The sequence below is a fragment of the Lampris incognitus genome, chromosome 9 (genome assembly GCF_029633865.1).
Source record: "Lampris incognitus isolate fLamInc1 chromosome 9, fLamInc1.hap2, whole genome shotgun sequence".
Classification (NCBI taxonomy): domain Eukaryota; kingdom Metazoa; phylum Chordata; class Actinopteri; order Lampriformes; family Lampridae; genus Lampris; species Lampris incognitus.
The window spans coordinates 48,554,410-48,573,649 of record NC_079219.1 but is presented as its reverse complement, the minus strand read 5'-3'; the positions used below and the strand labels follow the sequence as shown (position 1 = coordinate 48,573,649).

The window sequence follows — 19,240 nt, the reverse complement described above, 5'->3', positions numbered from 1 at the left end:
AGGATTTGGGTTTAGGGTTAAGGTTAGGTTAAGGTAAGGGTTAAGGTTAGGCATGTAGTTATGATAGTTAAGGGCTAGGGGATGAATGTTGTCAATGAGGGGCCCCCACAAGTATAGGGTGACATGGTGTGTGTGTGTGTGTGTGTGTGTGTTTATGACAAATAAGCAGTGAAGTTTAATCCTAGTCAGTCCTGGTAGATTAATAACCATGAAAGTTTTCTATCATAATTAAGCATTAAGCTATAGAAAACCCACTTTGTTCCAATATGAGGAGAAACTTCTTTTAATTATTTTTCATGATACATATTAGGTGTTTCAACGCAGGTTATACATGTACAAACATAATTTGTCCAAAAATACATCGAACTGAACTTGGACTTAACTACAAATCAGAAAAAGTAGACTACCGCTCCGTGAAGTTAACCCCTTGTGTCCTTCTTCTCTGTTTTGGGATAATCTAGTTGAGTTCCAACAAGAGTATGACCTAACAAGCACTTGACGGGTATAGACATATCATAGAAAACACACAAATACATTCAAAAACCATTGTTTAGAAAGGTTCAACGCACCCCTCCCTAATGAACTACAGTCAAAGTCATTGAGAATGAGGAAAACTCACAATGCAACACCTTTTCACCCACCTGAAATATTCCTTGTCTGCAGCTGGGAAAGCTACATTTCCACTGTGCCGATGGAGAAGATGGCGTGGTTCAAGAAGAGAAGTCGATATTAAGATCACATCCGAGTTCCGCGTTGAAAGGATTTTAACAGTATAAATGCCATGTTTGTCCCTTCCTTTCCAACCAAACCTGTGACAGTTCGCCTACTCGGTGGATAAAATGTCACGTGTGTTTTGCCCAACAAACTGCTGAAATAAAACTCTGTATAAAATATAAACTCTAAAACTACAGTGTTGTAGATTGTGTACCTGTATCTATAAAGGTGTTCGTATATAAAGCCCGACTGCAGAACTCTGAGTGCCGCTATGTGGGTCTGTCAGAGGAACAGACTGTTCACCAGGCTGGGAGGTATGAATTTCCAACATCCGCCTCAACCACCATCAGTGTTTAAACATTGTGTATGGTGTCGCAACTGTATAGGAGAGTTAGGAACTGGGCCTGGCAATGTCCATCTTTGCCTCAACTGCGGTTTGGAAAAGAAAAGTTGACGTCGTTTAACTCTTGTCCATGACCTGGAATGTACGCATGACTCTTGAACGAGTGGCTGAACCCTCCCATGTCTTCAACTATTATTTGTGTCATTTAACAGAAACATGCAAAGTTGTGAAAGCGGATAAGCTCTTAGGAAAAAAGACTTCGGTGTGATGACCTCAAATACACATTTCCGTCACTTAAGTATGTCTGGAGTTTTGTTATAACCGTTTGTTTGGAATGTACATAAGTATACTGAGTAACTGCTCCTCGCGGACACCTGTACTGCAGCTGTGCAGCTTTCCCAAATGGGGGGAAGCCACCATGCTGACTGAAATAGCCACTGTCGACATACACTCAGACGCCATCGTTCAGTCAGTTCAGGTCAGCGGTCCCATCATCAGGTAAACAACCCATGTAGGCACTATGCAACCACATCCAAAAGATAAAACAAAATAAAATAGTTTCTATTGTAATATACCGTGAATATATAATCCTAAAAGCCCACTTGTGGCTCCTATTTCTAATACATACCGTTGTCTAAATGTAAATAATGTATGATAAACTTATAACAAATGGCTAATCTTGTTATAACGTGTTTATACAATCTCTTAGCAATGTACTGTGATGAGATAAAATAACATGCAAATCCCCAAATTTGTTGTTTTTCGCGCCGTACTGAAACGAGAGATTTGAAATCAGCGGGTCACCCAGTCTGGATCTTAGAAACAAGAACGAAGTCGGTGAGCGGCAAACATCACTTTCTACTCCGTCAAGAATACTGTCTGAAGTGCTGTCAGGCAAAGCACCGAAAGTGAAACCACAACCATTCCCAGAGCAGGTAGATGGCTGCGGTGCTGCGCAGCCTCCAGTTGTGGATTCATATAACCCCGCCTTGACATACGATGACTAAATTGGGCCGAAAGATGGATACTGTTTTTGTATGAGCACCCAACCACCACCATCCTACGATCATCATACTTCATGCTGAGGGCTAAACATTCACCAACATCCACCAGCATCCGTCAAGATTCACTAACATCCACCTACATTCACCAACCAACATTCATCAATATACACCCACCTTCACCAGCATCCATCAAGATTCACTAACATCCACCTACATTCACCAATACTGACCAACCTCCACCAACATCCATCAATATACACTCACCTTCAACAAAATCCACCAGCATTCACTAACATCAACCATCATCCAACATCCACCAACCGTCACCAAAATCCACCAACATTCACCAGCATTCACCAATATACGCCAACCTTCACCGACATCATCTAACATTCTCCAACATCCACCACCATCTTTCAAGCCTTAATTTCTCACTTAACAAATGCTAATGAATCTGTATTATGAATGAGGATCTTGATGGAGTTTGGTTGATGGCCATGGGCTCGTTTGTTTTTTCATGACCCAGATATCAGCTGAGCACTGTTTTAAGAATACAATAAAATGGAAACAAAAAACAAAAAAAAAAAGAAAAAGAAAGAAAGACAAAAAGGAGATTCGCTAACTTTCTTCAGCAGGGCAACATGTTGATTTGTCAATTTGCTAGTCGGTGAAAAAGCCGTAATCTATATGAATCAAGACTGTTATATTATGCGGATTTACGGATGGGCAGAGGGCCTCGTGACAACCGCCGGTGTTTGGCTCAGTCTTTATAATGGCCCTAAATATCACAGTATCCTTAAACAAAGCACCGCCCTCTGAGTTTTTTCAGGAACGGCTGACCAGATAAAAAAGGAGAATTTCCACTGTGGGGTATTAACGACAACATCTTGTTTAAAGCATGGCCCAAATAACAACAAATGAATAGGGGATTCACATATGTTCCTCATTACTGTGAACCGTGATAAATGGGAAGGCATATTCCAAAGTTAAAGTACAAACCACTAGCAAAGAGGGAGATTATGTTGACCAGTAGTGGGAATGAAGTAGAACAGAGGTGAGACTGTGAGAGAAACCTGGATTTGCAACATGTGTTTGTTTTTTGTTCATTTTGCTTTTGACTGTGAATGCCACCATGCGTTAACCTCCACTTCTGGGGGCCAAACAGTCGCTGTGTCTCTGGCTCTCTCTTTATCTGTTACTCTCACTTCTTTATCCTTGGTCTTTAAAACTTTTTATGGTCTTCATTTCCACTTCAGAACAAGTTCACATTCCCCCACTCCACCAGGTACTGCACCTTCCCGTCTGGCGTTACACGTCTCGCCAAGATTCTCACCGCCTCCCCGCCGCCCCAGCTCCTGGTCGCTGTCCCATCTTCCCCAACACCCATCCCTTCTTCTCCTCCTCCTCCACCACCACCACCGCTGACATCACTCCCTCCTCCTCCTCCTCCTCTGCCCACACCAGCCTCATAGGGAACAAGGTCTCGTAGGAGGAGAGATGGGCAGGGCTCCAGCTGCTTCTGACTCGCTGGGTGTTGGTGGTGGTTGTACTGGTGGTTGTGTTGATGGTTGTGTTGGTGGTTGTGATGGTGCAGGAGGTGGTTTTGATGTTGGTGGTGGTTATGGTTGCCGTTGGAGGTGAGAGCGTACGACAGGCAGGGCGGCGGTACTCTGCAGGTGTCCTCCACACTGGGAGAGATCCAGCAATAGTGATGATGCAGGGAGAGAGACAGACAGACAGACAGACAGACAGACAGACAGACAGAGAGAGAGACAGACAGAGAGAGGATAAAGGAACAGAAAAAGTGAGGATGTTAGGAATAGATTCAAATTGTTACAGAATGTGGTCTGGTTGTTAGCAATGGGTCTTATTTATGGAGAGACATGCTTGCATTTACATGAGAAGCTTTTCAAACGTGTAACCAGGGCTGAGTATTTATTCAATATTATCATTTCCTGTCTTTCAATGGCATTATATATATATATGAATACAATTCAGATATCTTCATAACACGATAGGCAATTTTGTCGTCTAAAAAAGTGATAATGAGAACATGTTACCAAAAATGTCTCATTAAATGAGGTCTGAGATATTTGAGGGAGAATCATTTGGAAACTAGTTTGGTTCATATTATTACTTAACATTAGCAAAACCCAAGGGACCCAAGGGGTCACTTCGAACAGAGATTTGGTGGCTTTATCTTATTGCTCATTTGTGGAGAGTGTCTCAACCTTCTGTTTCATTGTGTGATTTTCTTCAGCTGTGAGGAATAAAGGCAAAATGAACAAAACTGTGAGTACGCCAAGCAAAATTGCTGGCATGCATTTTAATCCCATGACAGGACTGTCTGAAGCTTGGGCACTAAGAAAGGGGTTGCTCATAGCGCAGGATGCAATGCACCCTTTACATTGTAGATAAGAACTTCTGCCCGCGCCGCAGCTTCGTACAAACCGTGCTCAGAAATCTTTTTGTGCCTGTCAGGATTGCACTTTGAACGGTACATGATACTTCATTTTTTGTCCTGTAATACTGTTGACCCTATTAATACTGTACTTTGGAATAATGTAAAGTGATGGAGTGATATAATGTATTGTTTGTATTGTAAATTATAGATGATGGGCTGATTTTTGTGTTTAGTATTTTTAGTTGACTGCTTGCAGACAAAATATGCATTTCCCCTTGGGGACAATAAAGTCATCCCTCCACCCATCCATCCAAACAGTTTAATGTGGTGGCCCTCAGTTGGATTCTCAAATATGGTATGTTTGCATATATAAGCAGATATTACCATCGATCCCCACGTTGGTAGGCAACGGAATAGATATTACCATCCCGGTTGCTGTTCCACCCCCTCTGCCAATCCGGGGAGGGCTGCAGACTACCACATGCCTCCTCTGATAGATGTGGAGTCGCCAGCTACTTCTTTTCACCTGACAGTGAGGAGTTTCACCAGGGGGACGTAGCACGTGGGAGGCTCACGCTATTTCCCCCAGTTCCCCCTCCCCCGAACAGGCACCCCGACCGACCAAAAGAGGCGCTAGTGCAGCGACCAGGACACATACCCACGGCTTCCCACCTGCAGACACGGCCAATTGTGTCTGTAGGGACACCCGACCAAGCCGGAGGTAACACGGGGATTTGATCCAGCGATTTCCATATTGGTAGGCAACGGAATAGACCACCACACCACTTGGACGCCATAATATTTTCCATATTTTCCAGTGCTATGTGTAGCAAAGTCACTGCTGCAAAGTGCAACCCGCTTCTAAACACATGTGACATAAATGCAGTAGCTGAATGACCAGCAGTGAAAGACAGTGGTTGACTGTATCTGAATTGAACTGTATTGCATGTGTTCTACCATATGAGCTGTCTTTCTGTATCATAACAACATGCATTTATTTAGTGCATTTGTTATTAGCCACTTGTCATTTCACACATGCGTGGATGGTGATTACAGAGACCACATAAAGCCCCAATGACTTGACGGATAGAACCTGTTGTAGTGTTGGAGGGTCCTGGAGAGGGCTGTGCTGCCGTTGTACGTGGGGTGATACAGGGCAAACATCTGCTTTGGTGGAGAGCTGTGAAGGATTCAAAACCATGTATTTTGACATGAATTAAAACCACATACATTTCACGTTTCCTGTTATAAGATTCATGAGGTTGCTCACCCCATGAACCTGGCTTCTAACTCGCTCACTAACAAACTGGTTTTTACTACACAGTACATACTATGGCCAGAGTATGTACTATGTAGTACCAATATTTAGCACACTACGAGCAAAGTCGGGGTCAGCTTTTTACAGCACTTCTCATAACTCACTCACATACAACGGCCTCTTAGTTTTAAGGTTTTATTGCTTCATTTAAATGTATACCCTATTAGCTACGTATATTTTATCTTTGTTTTTATTGTTTTATTCTGTTTAAACTATTGTTTGCCTCTTTTCTACATTATAATACTTTGTTCCCCCTTGTTGTGCCTTATTGTAATTTTATTCCTGTTTCTTGTGTGTGTCCACCTGTCAGTGCACAGTGAGCGATGAATCCCAATAAATTCTGGTGCCTGAGAGCTGTGACTTATCGTCTCACTGCCTGTCTGCTGCATGGAGGCACAGTACCTCTGTGCAGCAAACAGGCTCTGCAGCCACCCACGGGTCCCGCAGTTGTGCAGACACCCCACGACTAAGAGAACAGACAGGGCCCAAAGCACCGCAACCCCAGAGGAACACCGAGCCCACAGGGGGGCCAGGAGCCTGCAGAGCAACAGCCCTGCCTGTCTCTGAGGAGCGCAAACCAGTTCCCAAAAGCACCAACTGGGTCCGCACCCCTGAGGCACACACCCACCGCCAACCCCCAAGCACAGACACAAGGCGCACCCGCAGGCATTGGACCCGAGCCGCAGACAGCAAGCACAGACCGCCGGCCCGAAGCCGGGCCCCGCAACAAACAGACTGACGCACAGCTAGAACCGCCCACCCAGTGGGAAGGCAGGGGGGCCCACGCCCATCCACGCCTAACATAGGGGTGAGACCTGTTGCACTGCCGCTGGATACCAACCCCCAACCCAGCAACCCGCACCCGCCACCCGCCACCCTCCGACTCAAGCCCCAAACCCCGGGATGCACGCTGTACGTGCACTCATAAGCTGGTTAAAGGCGCACCCCAAAACGAGACCCTTCCTGCACCTCCACTGGCCCCACCTGGAAGCGCGGGGGGGGGCATTTTTATTATTATTACATTAAAATCTTTGTATCATGGAAAAATTAAGTATACTAAAAATACCAGGATTTATACTATTCTTGCTAAAAAATCTAATATGAATCTACTGGACACTATATTCTGGAAGGAAAATGCCAGCTTTGCATCATTATCATGGAGATATAAGTTGCATGAGCCGTACCCACCTGCCGTCCCTTCCACTGGTTGATTACGATTAGTATAATAGATTTATTGTGCATACTAAATGTGTTTTAATGGATAGTAAGCAATAAACAGTATAAAGTGCTGTGAGTATGCAATATTTAAGGGATAATCTATGAGGGGTTGTGACCCCCTAAAAATGTTTGTGAGTACATCTCAAAATACACTATATGGACAAAAGTATTGGGACACCTGGCCATTACACCTACAGGAGCTTTTATGACATCCCATTCTAAATCCATAGGCATTAATATGGAGTTGGCCCCCCCTTTACAGCTATAACAGCTTCCACTCTTCTGGGTAGGCTTCCCACAAGATTTTGGATTGTGTCTGTGGGAATTTTTGCCCATTCATCCAGAAGAACATTTGTTAGGTCAGGCACTGATGTCAGACGAGAAGACCCGGCTCGCAATCTCCATTCTACATCATCCCAAAGGTGTTGGATGGGGTTAAGGTCAGGGCTCTGTGCGGGCCAGTCAAGTTCTTCCACACCAAACTCACCCAACCATGTCTGAATAGACCTTGCTTTGTGCACTGGGGCACAGTCATGCTGGAACAGAAAAGGGCCCTACCCAAACTACTCCCACAAAGTTAGAAGCATAAAATTGTCCGAAATGTGTTGGTATGCTGAAGCATTAAGATTTCCCTTCACTGGAACTAAGGGGCCTAGCCCAACCCTTGAAACACACACACACACACACACACACACACACACACACACCTTCACCGAAACGAGTAAGACACAAGTTAATACAAAGATAGTATAAATCTATGATTCACTATCTCCATATTCAAATGTGAGGCTGCACCATAGATGATGACACCACTTGGTGCTCCATAGTGTCCCTTGGCAAGATCCTCTGTTGTTCGGTGGCACAGCGAAGCCGAGACGGCTACAGAATAATCCTGTTGCTTTTTGCCAGAACTGCTGCCGAGCTGACAAACAAAGCTGCCGGTTGCCGGAACCGCTGCCGAGTTGACTGAGCGGAGCCGCCGTGGTTTACCCTTTCTGGGTACTGACAGCTAGGTAGACTGTGCCCGGGGATTTGAATTCAGAGTTACCTTCTCCTAGCCTTTGCCCAAAGAGGCATCAACCCACAAGGCAGCAGATGGGTTTGAAATCAGAGTTCCCTTCTCCTATCCCAATGTGTTGGCTGGACTGGGCACCATGGGAAGTACCATACAGGCATGCAGGAGGACCAGATCTATCAGTAGGGACGTCGTCCTTACCCAAAGGGCCCTTGCTGAGGTAAGGTGCTACCCCTCTACAGCCTGTGGTTGCAGTTTAGTGTCTTACCCAGGACTGAAAACCCTTGAAAAACAACCCCATACCATTATCCCTCCTCTACCAAACTGTACAGTTGGCACAATGCAGTCAGGCAGGTAACGTTCTCCTGGCATCCGACAAACCCAGACTCATCCATCAGACTGCCAGACAGACAAGCGTGATTCATCACTCCATAGAACACGTTTCCACTGCTCCAGAGTCCAGTGGCAGCGTGCTTTACACCACTCCATCCGATGCTTGGCATTGTGCTTGGTGACGTAAGGCTTGCATGCAGCTGTTCAGCCATGGAAACCCATTCCATAAAGCTCCCAATGCACAGTTTTTGTGCTTATGTTAATGCCAGAGGAAGTTTGGAACTCTGCAGTTATTGAGTCAACAGAGCGTTGGTGACTTTTACACACTATGCGCCTCAGCACTCGCTGACCCCGCTGTGTGACTTTATGTGGTCTGCCACTTTGTGACCGAGTTGCTGTTGATCCTAAACGCTTCCACTTTTCAATAATACAACTTACAGTTGACTGTGGAATATCTAGCAGGGAAGACATTTCATGAACTGACTTATAGCAAAGGTGGCATCCTATGACAGTACCAGGCTTGAATTCACTGAGCTCTTCAGAACGACCCATTCTTTCACAAATGTTGTAAATACAGACTGCATGGCTAGCTGCTGGATTTTATACACCTGTGGCAATGGGTCTGAATGAAACACCTAAATTCAATGATTAAGAGGTGTGTCCCAATACTTCTGTCCATATAGTGTATATGCTGTTGTAAGACATTGAAAGTTTGAAGGAAACCATCGAAAAAAAAAAAATTTCTGCACCCCACCACTGTTTTGTTTTTCAGCCTCTCCCCTGTATTCTATCACTTGGTTTTGCCCATGCAGTTTCATTCCAGATGATTTCAGATGATGAGATGCGGGTAATACTTGCTCACCTTTAACATGCTCAAACAAATAAATCTTTTTATAACAACTCCCCCCAATTGTATCCGGCCAATTACCTCACTCTTCCAAGCCGTCCCAGTTGCTGCTCCACCCCCTCTGCTGATCCGGGGAGGGCTGCAGACTACCACATGCTTCCTCCGATACATGTGGAGTCGCCAGCCGCTTCTTTTCACCTGACAGTGAGGAGTTTCGCCAGGGAGACGTAGCCCATTGGAGGATCACGCTATTCCTTCCAGTTCCCCTGAACAGGTGTCCCACATTGTCAGGAGTTTCGCCAGGGGGACATAGCGCATGGGGAGGATCACGCTATTCTCCTCAGTTCCCCCTCCAAACAGGTGCCCCGACCGACCAGAGGAGGTGCTAGTGCAGCAACCAGGACACATACCCACATCCGGCATCCCACCCAGAGACACGGCCAATTGATCTTTCGCAGAGTACCGCCCCAGAACGGTGCTTGTCCAATCCTAACTTAGCGTTGTGAGGGAGGTCCATCAAGCTTTCAAACAGACAGCAAAATGCTGAAACAGTGTGCCTATGGGATCTGCAAATCGGATAATAGATATCTGAAAAGTTTGGAGGGGGTGTAATTTTCTTTCCCTTCCCGAAACCCAGAACGCAAAAAGCGCAATGTCGGCAATGGATTTCGCAGTATAGCAGACCCCCATGGCCAGCTTAATCCATCCAAAATCAACAAAAATACCTGTCTGCTCCATGCTAAGCTTGCTGCTAGCTATTATTGATAGCTAATATAGCTAACATATTACTACTGTTACTTTTACCCACACAAGGATTACTACCATTAACAACATATCACTGACTAACAAAATAACATCATTCATGTACCTGAAGAACGTAACCAGCTTAGTATGTGGCCAGAGATATCTAATTTAATTAATGATAGCCGCATACTGTAACCCCTTCTGCCTTTCACAGGATGATATTAAGGATGAATTACTCCAAAATACATCACTTATTTTCTCTGATTTCTTCCTTCATGTTTTGGTGTTTTCCGGCTACTTCCTGGATGGTTCTGAAAAGCTTGATGGGCATAGCAACAGTAACTAAGGGCTAAGGGGGGCGGGACTTTGCGAAAGGGGACGCCCGGGGATTCGAACCATCGATCCCCATGTTGGTAGGCAACGGAATAGACTGCCACGCCAGCCGGACGCAAATCTTTTAATAACACCTTTTAGCTGTTTCTGATGTGCCGCTTGTTTATCTGGATTTTTGGCGGGGTAAAATCACGATTTGGAAGAGCCAACTTCAACCCTGTTGAATAGCTGCAAAAGCATCCATTTTACAATGTCGATATTATATTAAACGTCCAACATGCAATGTTAGTTAAATGAACATGTGCAGTCAAAACTAGGCCTACACCATTATTCAAGATTGTTTTTGATGTGTGTGTGTGTGTGTGTGTGTGTGTGTGTGTGTGTGTGTGTGTGTGTGTGTGTGTCAGCAAATGGACCATAAAGCTCTCAAAAGAGACAACTTCAATGACAGAAAAAACAGTTTTGAAGAAGAGTTGTGCTTTGCATCCATGACACCGTGTCCCTTGTTTTTGTGACACCAGAAAAGACCAGCCGGTGAATGGTAATGCTCCATCAAATCTACATAGAGCTCTTTTCTAAGCACTCAAAGCACTTTACAAAGTAAACAAAACTAAACCAAACTTCAAGATAAAAAAAGAAAACCACAAATAAAAATATGGAAGGGAGGTGATGCTGAGCATAAACACAACAGAAACAACCCCACAGCAGGGTTAACAGCGCTCCTCACCCGAAGCAAAGCTCCTCCTCGGACTTCCTGGAGTTGTAACGGCTGGTGCCTCCCGGGTAACCATGGCAACATGGCAGCAGCTCAATGTGGTTGGCGCCGACTGGGGCTGGGCAAGGCTGGTACACAGGAGACGCACGCTGATCAGGGTCCAGTTTGGACGCCAACAAAATCACAGGAGTCGACTAAAGCACGCACACCTCAACACCCAGTCATGCATGGAGGGTCATGCAACATGCATGTCATGAACACCTTTACACGCGTGTCACGCATGCGAAACTCAGCTGCGCATGTTCAGAGACAAGACGCTAAGGATTTCCGCGTTGATCATTTCTGACTGGCCGATATTGACAAAAACCAACATTCCCTGAGTGAACACCTCCATATTGAGAATAATAATGATGAGGATAAGGAATTTAATTTAAAGAGCGCTTTCCGAGAAACTCAGACACTTTATAGAAGAATAAGGTAAAAGAGAATAATTGAAAGGAAGTTAAAGTTAAAAGGGATTTGAAAAGGTGTGTTCTGAGTGCTTTGCGAAAATGGGGAGTGAGTTTAAAATCCTGATGTGTGTTGATAATGTTGATGTGACAAACATTTGGGGATGACTCTGCTTTCATAAGGTATGTGAGAAAGGCTCATTACTAACATGGGTATGATGACCACACAGGCATCCATTATCCATTTCACTCAGCTCAAACAGTCTAATAAGGTCAGAAAATTGTCTCACTTTAATGTGATGCTGCCTTTAAATGGGGGAATAACAACATCTCCCCCCACACACACACTTTTTCTCCCCAATTGTAGCTGGCCAATTACCCGTCCCGGTTGCTGCTCCACCCCCCTCTGCTGATCCGGGGAGGGCTGCAGACTACCACATGCCTCCTTCGATACATTGTGGAATCGCTGGCCGCTTCTTTTCACCTGACAGTGAGGAGTTTCGCCAGTGGGATGTAGCATGTGGGAGGATCACGCTATCCCCCGTCCCCCCTCCCCCCAAACAGGTGCCCCAATCGACCAAAGGAGGCGCTAGTGCAGCCACCAGGACACATACCCACAACTGGCTTCCCACCTGCAGACACGGCCAATTGTGTCTGTAGGGACGCCTGACCAAGCCAGAGTTAACACGGGGACTCGAACCACCGATCCCCGTGTTGGTAGGCAATGGAATAGACCTCCACGTCGCCCGGACGCCCTAGGAATAACAACATTTAAGTTATATCATCATATTACCATTGCCAAAATCCCAAACCACATCTAGTCTCATATCACCATATCTATATTAGATCAGCATCCATTGCTCAGCTTTACTTACATCTTGTAAATTGGTGCGATAGTCCACAATTTGAGAGCTAGAAACTCATAATACATCTGCATTCTTCTATGATTTCTTCCTACCAATCAAGTGGTTCTAGCAAGTGTAATTTTGCAGGTGCAGGCACGGGTTAGGGTGTGGGCTATGGTTACTAATGCAGAGTAACCACACAAGGTAGGAAAAATTGAGGGAAAATGCATCGCATTCCTGACTTGCCTGTGGGTGGACATGCTCCAGCACTCTATAATGTAGAACGATGGATGTGGTGAACGTCATATCGTACGGCTCATCAGGTATACCGCAGGACGCCGCACTCAGATGGATCACGTCAATGGCACAAACTTAAGGAGGTGGCGTGTGAGCAAGGCTTTTTTGATGCATGAGGCTCGCAGACCGTGACAGGAAAAAATATCTGAGCATTAACATCAGAGTCATCTATCAAGCATGTCAGCTGGTGGGGGACACAACCTTACAAACTTTGCATTCTTCATCACTGGACTGTGACATATGGCTCCCTGTGAGCCCATGTCACACCCCTTTCCAGCTTTACTGATAGGATGGGAGATTACAATTCAGTGGCCTCAGTCAGTGTCTGTGCCTTTAAATGGATGTGCTCCTTCTACACCGCACTGTCAAAGTGCCAGCGCCACCTGGCCAAACTGTAATCGACTGCAAAGTGCAGTTGGATGCGCTCCCGGGCTCCACATATCAGCATTCCATCCCATCTGACTTCCTCCACCATCACCAACCTGCTACCTCCTAAAGATGGCCAGAGATTAGCATCAGTCAGAGGAAAACAACAGCAAGAGGGGTGCTCTGTGTGGTTGACTGTTTCAGGGTTACGGTATGTGCCCGTGAGCGAATCAGAGTCTAGTGTAGGAGGATACGGTATCATTTTAATTGTGGATGAAAATGCAGTGTAAAAATAGTAACTGCAACATGTGATGCAGCCTGACTCGGTGTTCACTGCTGGGAAATGGGTTTGATGATCTTGACAAATGCATTGTTTAACTGCGGATGTCGGCTGGGTCGCTTTCAGACAGCAAGCTGTGCGTGAAGTCCAAGGGTGTGAAAGACACGCCAATGCAAAATACAGGTTAATAGTATAAAACACACGCTCATAAAACAGGAGACATGCAGCTCTGTGCTGACTTGTGTTCCCCTGTGCCTTATTGAAGCACAAACAGGCACAGGCTATAAACAAACAGCGAACAGCCAGGCTGGGGGAGCTGTTCTGGACTTTGAGCGAGATGCAGACAGACAGATTTCTCCAGCCAAGTGGACCTTCGTCACGGTATCTGACTGACAGGTTATTTGGATAGCAGCGGGATGTTTGCCAGGATGCATGAAAATAACAGGCAGGTGGGGGCTTGATGGGGTTCCTTCCCAAACCCATCCTACGTGCACACACACACACACGCGCCACACGCACACACACGCACCTGCCTCAGGTGGAGACAGAAGCACTGACCTGTGCCTCCATGATGCGACGCTTTGATTTACGAGAGTCTGGCCCCCCCGCTCTCCTCTGGCAGGGCAGTGACAGCGGGCTGAAGTGCATGCATGTGCGCGCGCGCGCACACACACACACACACACACACACACACACACACACACACACACACACACACACAGACACACACACAAATTAATTCAAAGACCAAACAAACAAGTGCATGCACACTTGGACAACAAAACACACATACGCAATTGTGTACTTGCACATGCACAGAATTTGTGCTCACAGAAACAGAGCCACATGGAGGAAAAGAGCTGTAGTGAATCCCCTGCAGTGCAGTGGTGTGTCTGTGTATAAGCTTATTACAATACAATAAGATGAGAGGGGAGTCGGTCTATGCTGAAATACAAAAACCTTCTTATGAGAATGCAAACATCAGCAGCAGACTAGTAGCAAAGAGAAATCCCCCTCTGCCACCCCTTCCTCAAGACCTCATCTCTCCTCCCTCTCTCCACTGCCTGCAACTGATCTTGCAGAAAGTCCTCTTTTTTACTAAGAAAAAAAATTATGTGAATGTACCCTTATCTGTTTGTCCGTCATTTACAGACCCTATCGGACACAGAAAAGTATACACTATATTCATTTTCTGGGATGGTGTGGCTTTGACCCCCACACTCCTTCAGTACCTTGGCAGTCTGAGAATTTACGCTTATTGTCATGCAAGTCATTTCATTATGAGATACGGTGGATTATAGCATCGGCTAAACGCCTGAATGTAAATGAAATGAGCTAAAATGGTGTGTGTGTGTGAAATCTCCTGCAGACTGAAGAGTATGCGTACACGCATTCTCACACTCACACACACACACACACACACACACACACACACACACACACACACGCACTCACCGACTGGCTTTCTTATGCTTTTAAGAGAATATTAGACACTGATACATTAGCTGGCGTATGAAAATTGCAGCCCTTTGATTCCAGAGTTCCTTGTTCAGCCGTAATGACTATAGGGCCACTGGGGATCCCAGGGCACTTATTGAGATAAGAGCTGAAAAGAGAGAGGCTCTCCTTTCTCTAACCTTCTGCGGTGGGTGATGTTGATTGGCGGGTCGGTAATGAGGGGCGACGAATCTGACGTGAGGGGAGGCGGGGCTCGGACCTGGAGCCCGAAAAGACACTTCTTCTTCTTGATCTCCTTCCCAGAGACGAATCTGACCAACAGCACAGGAAACACACACAGCATGTAGAGACCACTACTCACCTATCAGGTCTTAAATGAAGTCAGATATGGCCTTCAGTTTACAATCAGTACTACAAAATAGGTTTGATTTGACTTGTTAAAGTAATAAGATATCGATGACATGCATCCATTCCTGATAGGTTTTGAGGAATCGTTCACGACAAACTATGAAACACAACACAAAATTAAACATACTGAGTAATTATTACAGAGACACATTCGGTCCTGTAGGGTCTAATTTGCTTATTGTACCACGCTGGCAGTCAGAGTCACATTCCTGTCTGTACTGTCCGTCCCAACATTAGCAAATGTGAAACATTACGGAGAGTTCTGCATTTCATGGAGCACTATTCATAAATCCAGTCATGTGTGGGCTCCTATTTATTCTTCTCATCCTATGCAGTGCCTTACCTGTCCTTGTGGGAGTTCAGGGCATTAAGCAGATTGTGACAGCGGTCTTGCCTCAATGTGTCAGAGAGCTGCAGGAAAGAGAGGAATGAGAATCAAACTTCTATTTACACAGCGGACGGCAATCAGAGGGAACACCTCAGTGCATGCAGTCTTTTCATTTTTATTTATGTTAACTGACAGAAATAAATCTGGTATGGAAACTAAGGCAGCATGGCTGTAAGCGAGGAACTCTGCTGTCATGTCATGACCAGACAAACGGTATGTTCCCTCTAATTCAATTTTCTAGAGACACCTGCCATACTCAAAATTCAGCGAAACGGCAGAACCATAAAATGTGCGTCTGAGGTTTCATATCTTAATGAACTTCATTTTCCATTCTTTACTCATTTACCAGATGCTTTTATCTGAAATGGCTTATAAAGAGTCAGAAATTAGCAGATAGATTCGAATGTTACCAACTGGCATCATACAGCGCTGTGGTTATCCTATAACTGTAGTACATGAAGTAGTAGTCACAGTACATTTGCTACACAGTAATCATATCATAGTAGTACTACATGAAGTAGCAGTATATTTAGTACATAGTAACCATATTGTAGTAGTACAGCGATCAACCAAAACATTAAAACCACTGACAGGTAAGTAAATAACATTGATTATCTCATTACAATGGCACCTATTAAGGGGTGGGATATATTAGGCAGCAAGTGAAAAGTCAGTTCTTGAAGTTGATGTGTTGGAAGCAGGGAAAATTGGCACGCATAAGAATCTGAGCGACTCTGACAAGGGCCAAATTGTGATGGCTAGACAACTGGGTCAGAGCATCTCCAAAATGGCAGGTCTTGTAGGGTGTTCCTGGTATGCAGTGGTCAGTACCTACCAAAAGTGGTCCAAGGAAGGACAACTAGCAACAGCGTCATGGGTCCCTAAGGCACACTGATGTGCGTGGGGAGCGAAGGCTAGCCTGTCTGGTCTGACCCCACAGATGAGCTAATGTAGCTCAAATTGCTGAAAAAGTTCATGCTGGCTATAATAGACAGGTGTCAGAACACGCAGTGCATCACAGCTTGCTGTGTGTGGGGCTGCATAGCCACAGACCTGTCAGAGTGCCCATGATGATCCCTGTCCACCAGTGAAAGCACCTACAATGGGCACGTGAGCATCAGAACTGGACCATGGAGCAATGGAAGAAGGTGGCCTGGTCTGATAAATCATGTTTTCTTTTATATCATGAGGACGGCCAGAAGAGATGACACCAGGATGCACTATGGGAAGAAGGAAAGCCAGCGGAGGCAGTGTGATGCTTTGGGCAATGTGCTGCTGGGAAATCTTGGGTCCTGGCATTCATGTGGAAGTTACTTTGACACATACCACCTACCTAAACATCGTTGCAGACCAAGTACACCTCTTCATGACAACAGTATTCCCTGATGGCAGTGACCCCAGGTGGTTTTAATGTTTTGGCTGATGGGTGTATGTGTAGTAGCAGCAACAGCCCATTTGCTTCATCTTAATCACACAGGTAAGCGCATGTCATGTTAAGTATATTCAGTGTAACTGTGCCTTAGATCATTAACAAGCGGCGAATGGGAGAATCACAATACAAAGTAGATTTTCACTGCTATAAAACCAGAAAATGCAAATTATGCCATCAAGTACAAGTAGAAAAGGGCTCAGTAGTAGACACCAATAGTCATAGTGTTTAAGTATGGGTTTTTAAGTAGTGTTTTTGCAGTAACTGTTTTTGCTGAGCTGACTGCCTCATGTAAATTTAGCCGTATACTGGATTCATTCTGCAAGGCCAAGATTCAGATTTCACACCAGAGGACATCATGACTTTGACTTTAGTCTGGTTTACTGGCTGAAGTAATCCATTGCCATTGATGCTTAGAAATATCAACTGGACTGTCCTTGTCTAGGCTAAAGATTCAGAATATCTGCCTGTTAAATTTCGTGAAGTTACCCTTTAGGTTTTACTTAAAGGCCTTACTTTACACACTTTACTAAGTTTTACTTTAATGAGTAACTAACGGGCTTGAAGCTACAAACACAAAATGGCTGGCAGCGTTTCACATAATTTCATCATGGCACTTAAATGGAAAATATCAATACCGCGCCAAGGAGCAACGAGTCCCAATTCTCATTGGTGAAGGACAGGATTTCATGGTCAAAATCAAAGTATTTCCTCTTGCAGCACAGGGAGAGATGGTAGAGCACCAAATGGGCCAAATCCACCCTGGATTCACATTTCAAAGAAGATGAGAACAAAAAACAAGCTTAAATAAAAAAAACAAAAAAAAACAAAAACAAAAACACTGAAATTCAAATCTTTTGCTTTGAAACAAATGTGTTGAATATTTCCTGTGGATTAACTTTCAAACCTCATGCACTGTTAAATATCTCTGCTAACTCTTAAAGCCTGATTTTCTGGATTATTTTCTGTGCGTTCATTCTGGTAAATTGGACATTTACATGGTTCTATGTGGGCCGAACAAGTTTCACAACCCATGGGACAATGAAATCCATTGTGAGTCTATTATCTCACTTAAAAACTTCACGTCAGTATGTCACATGCCAATTTGAATGTTTTGCAAAACGTGAAAGTCACAGAAAGTTGAATCAGTTCATCTGGACACGTTTACTGAAGAACGTTTCATCACTCATCTAAGTGACCTCCTCAGCCTCAACTGACTGCAGGTATCCCAACCCTTATAAACAATACAGTGGCATAACGACTGAAACCAACGATCGGTTTCATATTAATTAATTAAGTTTCCTTTATTAATCCCCTTGGGGAAATCCTGCTAGTGCAAATTAGCCCATCCTAGCTGTGATCTGTGTAGCTAGGAGCAGTAGGCTGCCGCCTTCATGCTGCGCCTGGGGACCAACTCCAGTTCTTTTCCCATTGCCTTGGTCAGGGGCACAGACAGGAGTATAAACCCTAACATGCATGCTTCTTTTGATGGTGGGGGAAACTGCAGCACCCGGAGAAAGCCCACCGCCGATACGGGGAGAACATGCAAACTCCACACAGATGTAGGGCTGTCACAATCATGAAATTTTAGTTGATGATTAATTGTCACACAAATAATCACAATTAACAATTTAATTTGTCTTTTTTTTTTTTTTGCTTTCCCCCCCATTTTCTCTCCAATTGTACTTGGCCAATTACCCTATTTTCTGAGCCATCCTGGCCACTGCTCCACCCCCTCTGCCATTCTGGAGAGGGCTGCAGACTATCACATCCTTCCTCCGATACATGTGGAGTCACCAGCCGCTTCTTTTCACCTGACAGCGTGTGGGAGGATCACACTATTCCTCAGTTTCCCCTCCCCCTGAACAGGCGCCCCAACTGACCAGAGGAGGCGCTAGTGGAGCGACCAGGACATATACCCACATCCAGCTTCCCACCCGCAGATACGGCCAATTGTGTCTGTAGGGTCAACCGACCAAGCTGGAGATAACACGGGGATTCGAACTGGTGATCCCCGTGTTGGTAGGCAATGGAATAGACCGCTACACCACCAGCACACCCTTAATTGTCCTTTTCTGCTCATTTTACGCCACTATTATATAATAAGCCTAATCATAATTTAATAATACACATATACCTTATGAAGAAGAAGAGCCATTTATTGGCACTGAACATTGAACTGAATTGAACACTGAACATGAATAAAAATTCAATTTCTGTTTGCTTTTTAGACTTTGTAAACAAAAACTGCACATGGCAGATATGACATAAATAACAACTTAAATGTACAAAGCCTTATTGAAATATACAAAGAAATTAGTGAAAATGGAAG

General features: G+C 44.8%; 1 protein-coding gene across 1 annotated transcript in view; it reads right to left on the bottom strand.

Moving 5' to 3' along the window:
• Positions 1-273: 273 nt before the first annotated feature.
• Positions 274-19,240, bottom strand: part of phf1 (PHD finger protein 1) — a 33,884-nt gene continuing 14,917 nt past the window's right edge. The window contains exons 10-16 of the mRNA XM_056285799.1: positions 17,547-17,670; positions 15,435-15,502; positions 14,863-14,994; positions 13,784-13,862; positions 11,001-11,116; positions 5,559-5,645; positions 274-3,749 (exon numbers count right to left, since the gene is read on the bottom strand). Coding sequence (XP_056141774.1) covers positions 3,314-3,749; positions 5,559-5,645; positions 11,001-11,116; positions 13,784-13,862; positions 14,863-14,994; positions 15,435-15,502; positions 17,547-17,670 — 1,042 coding nt within the window. The 3' untranslated portion in view covers positions 274-3,313. The remainder of the gene's footprint in view (positions 3,750-5,558; positions 5,646-11,000; positions 11,117-13,783; positions 13,863-14,862; positions 14,995-15,434; positions 15,503-17,546; positions 17,671-19,240) is intronic.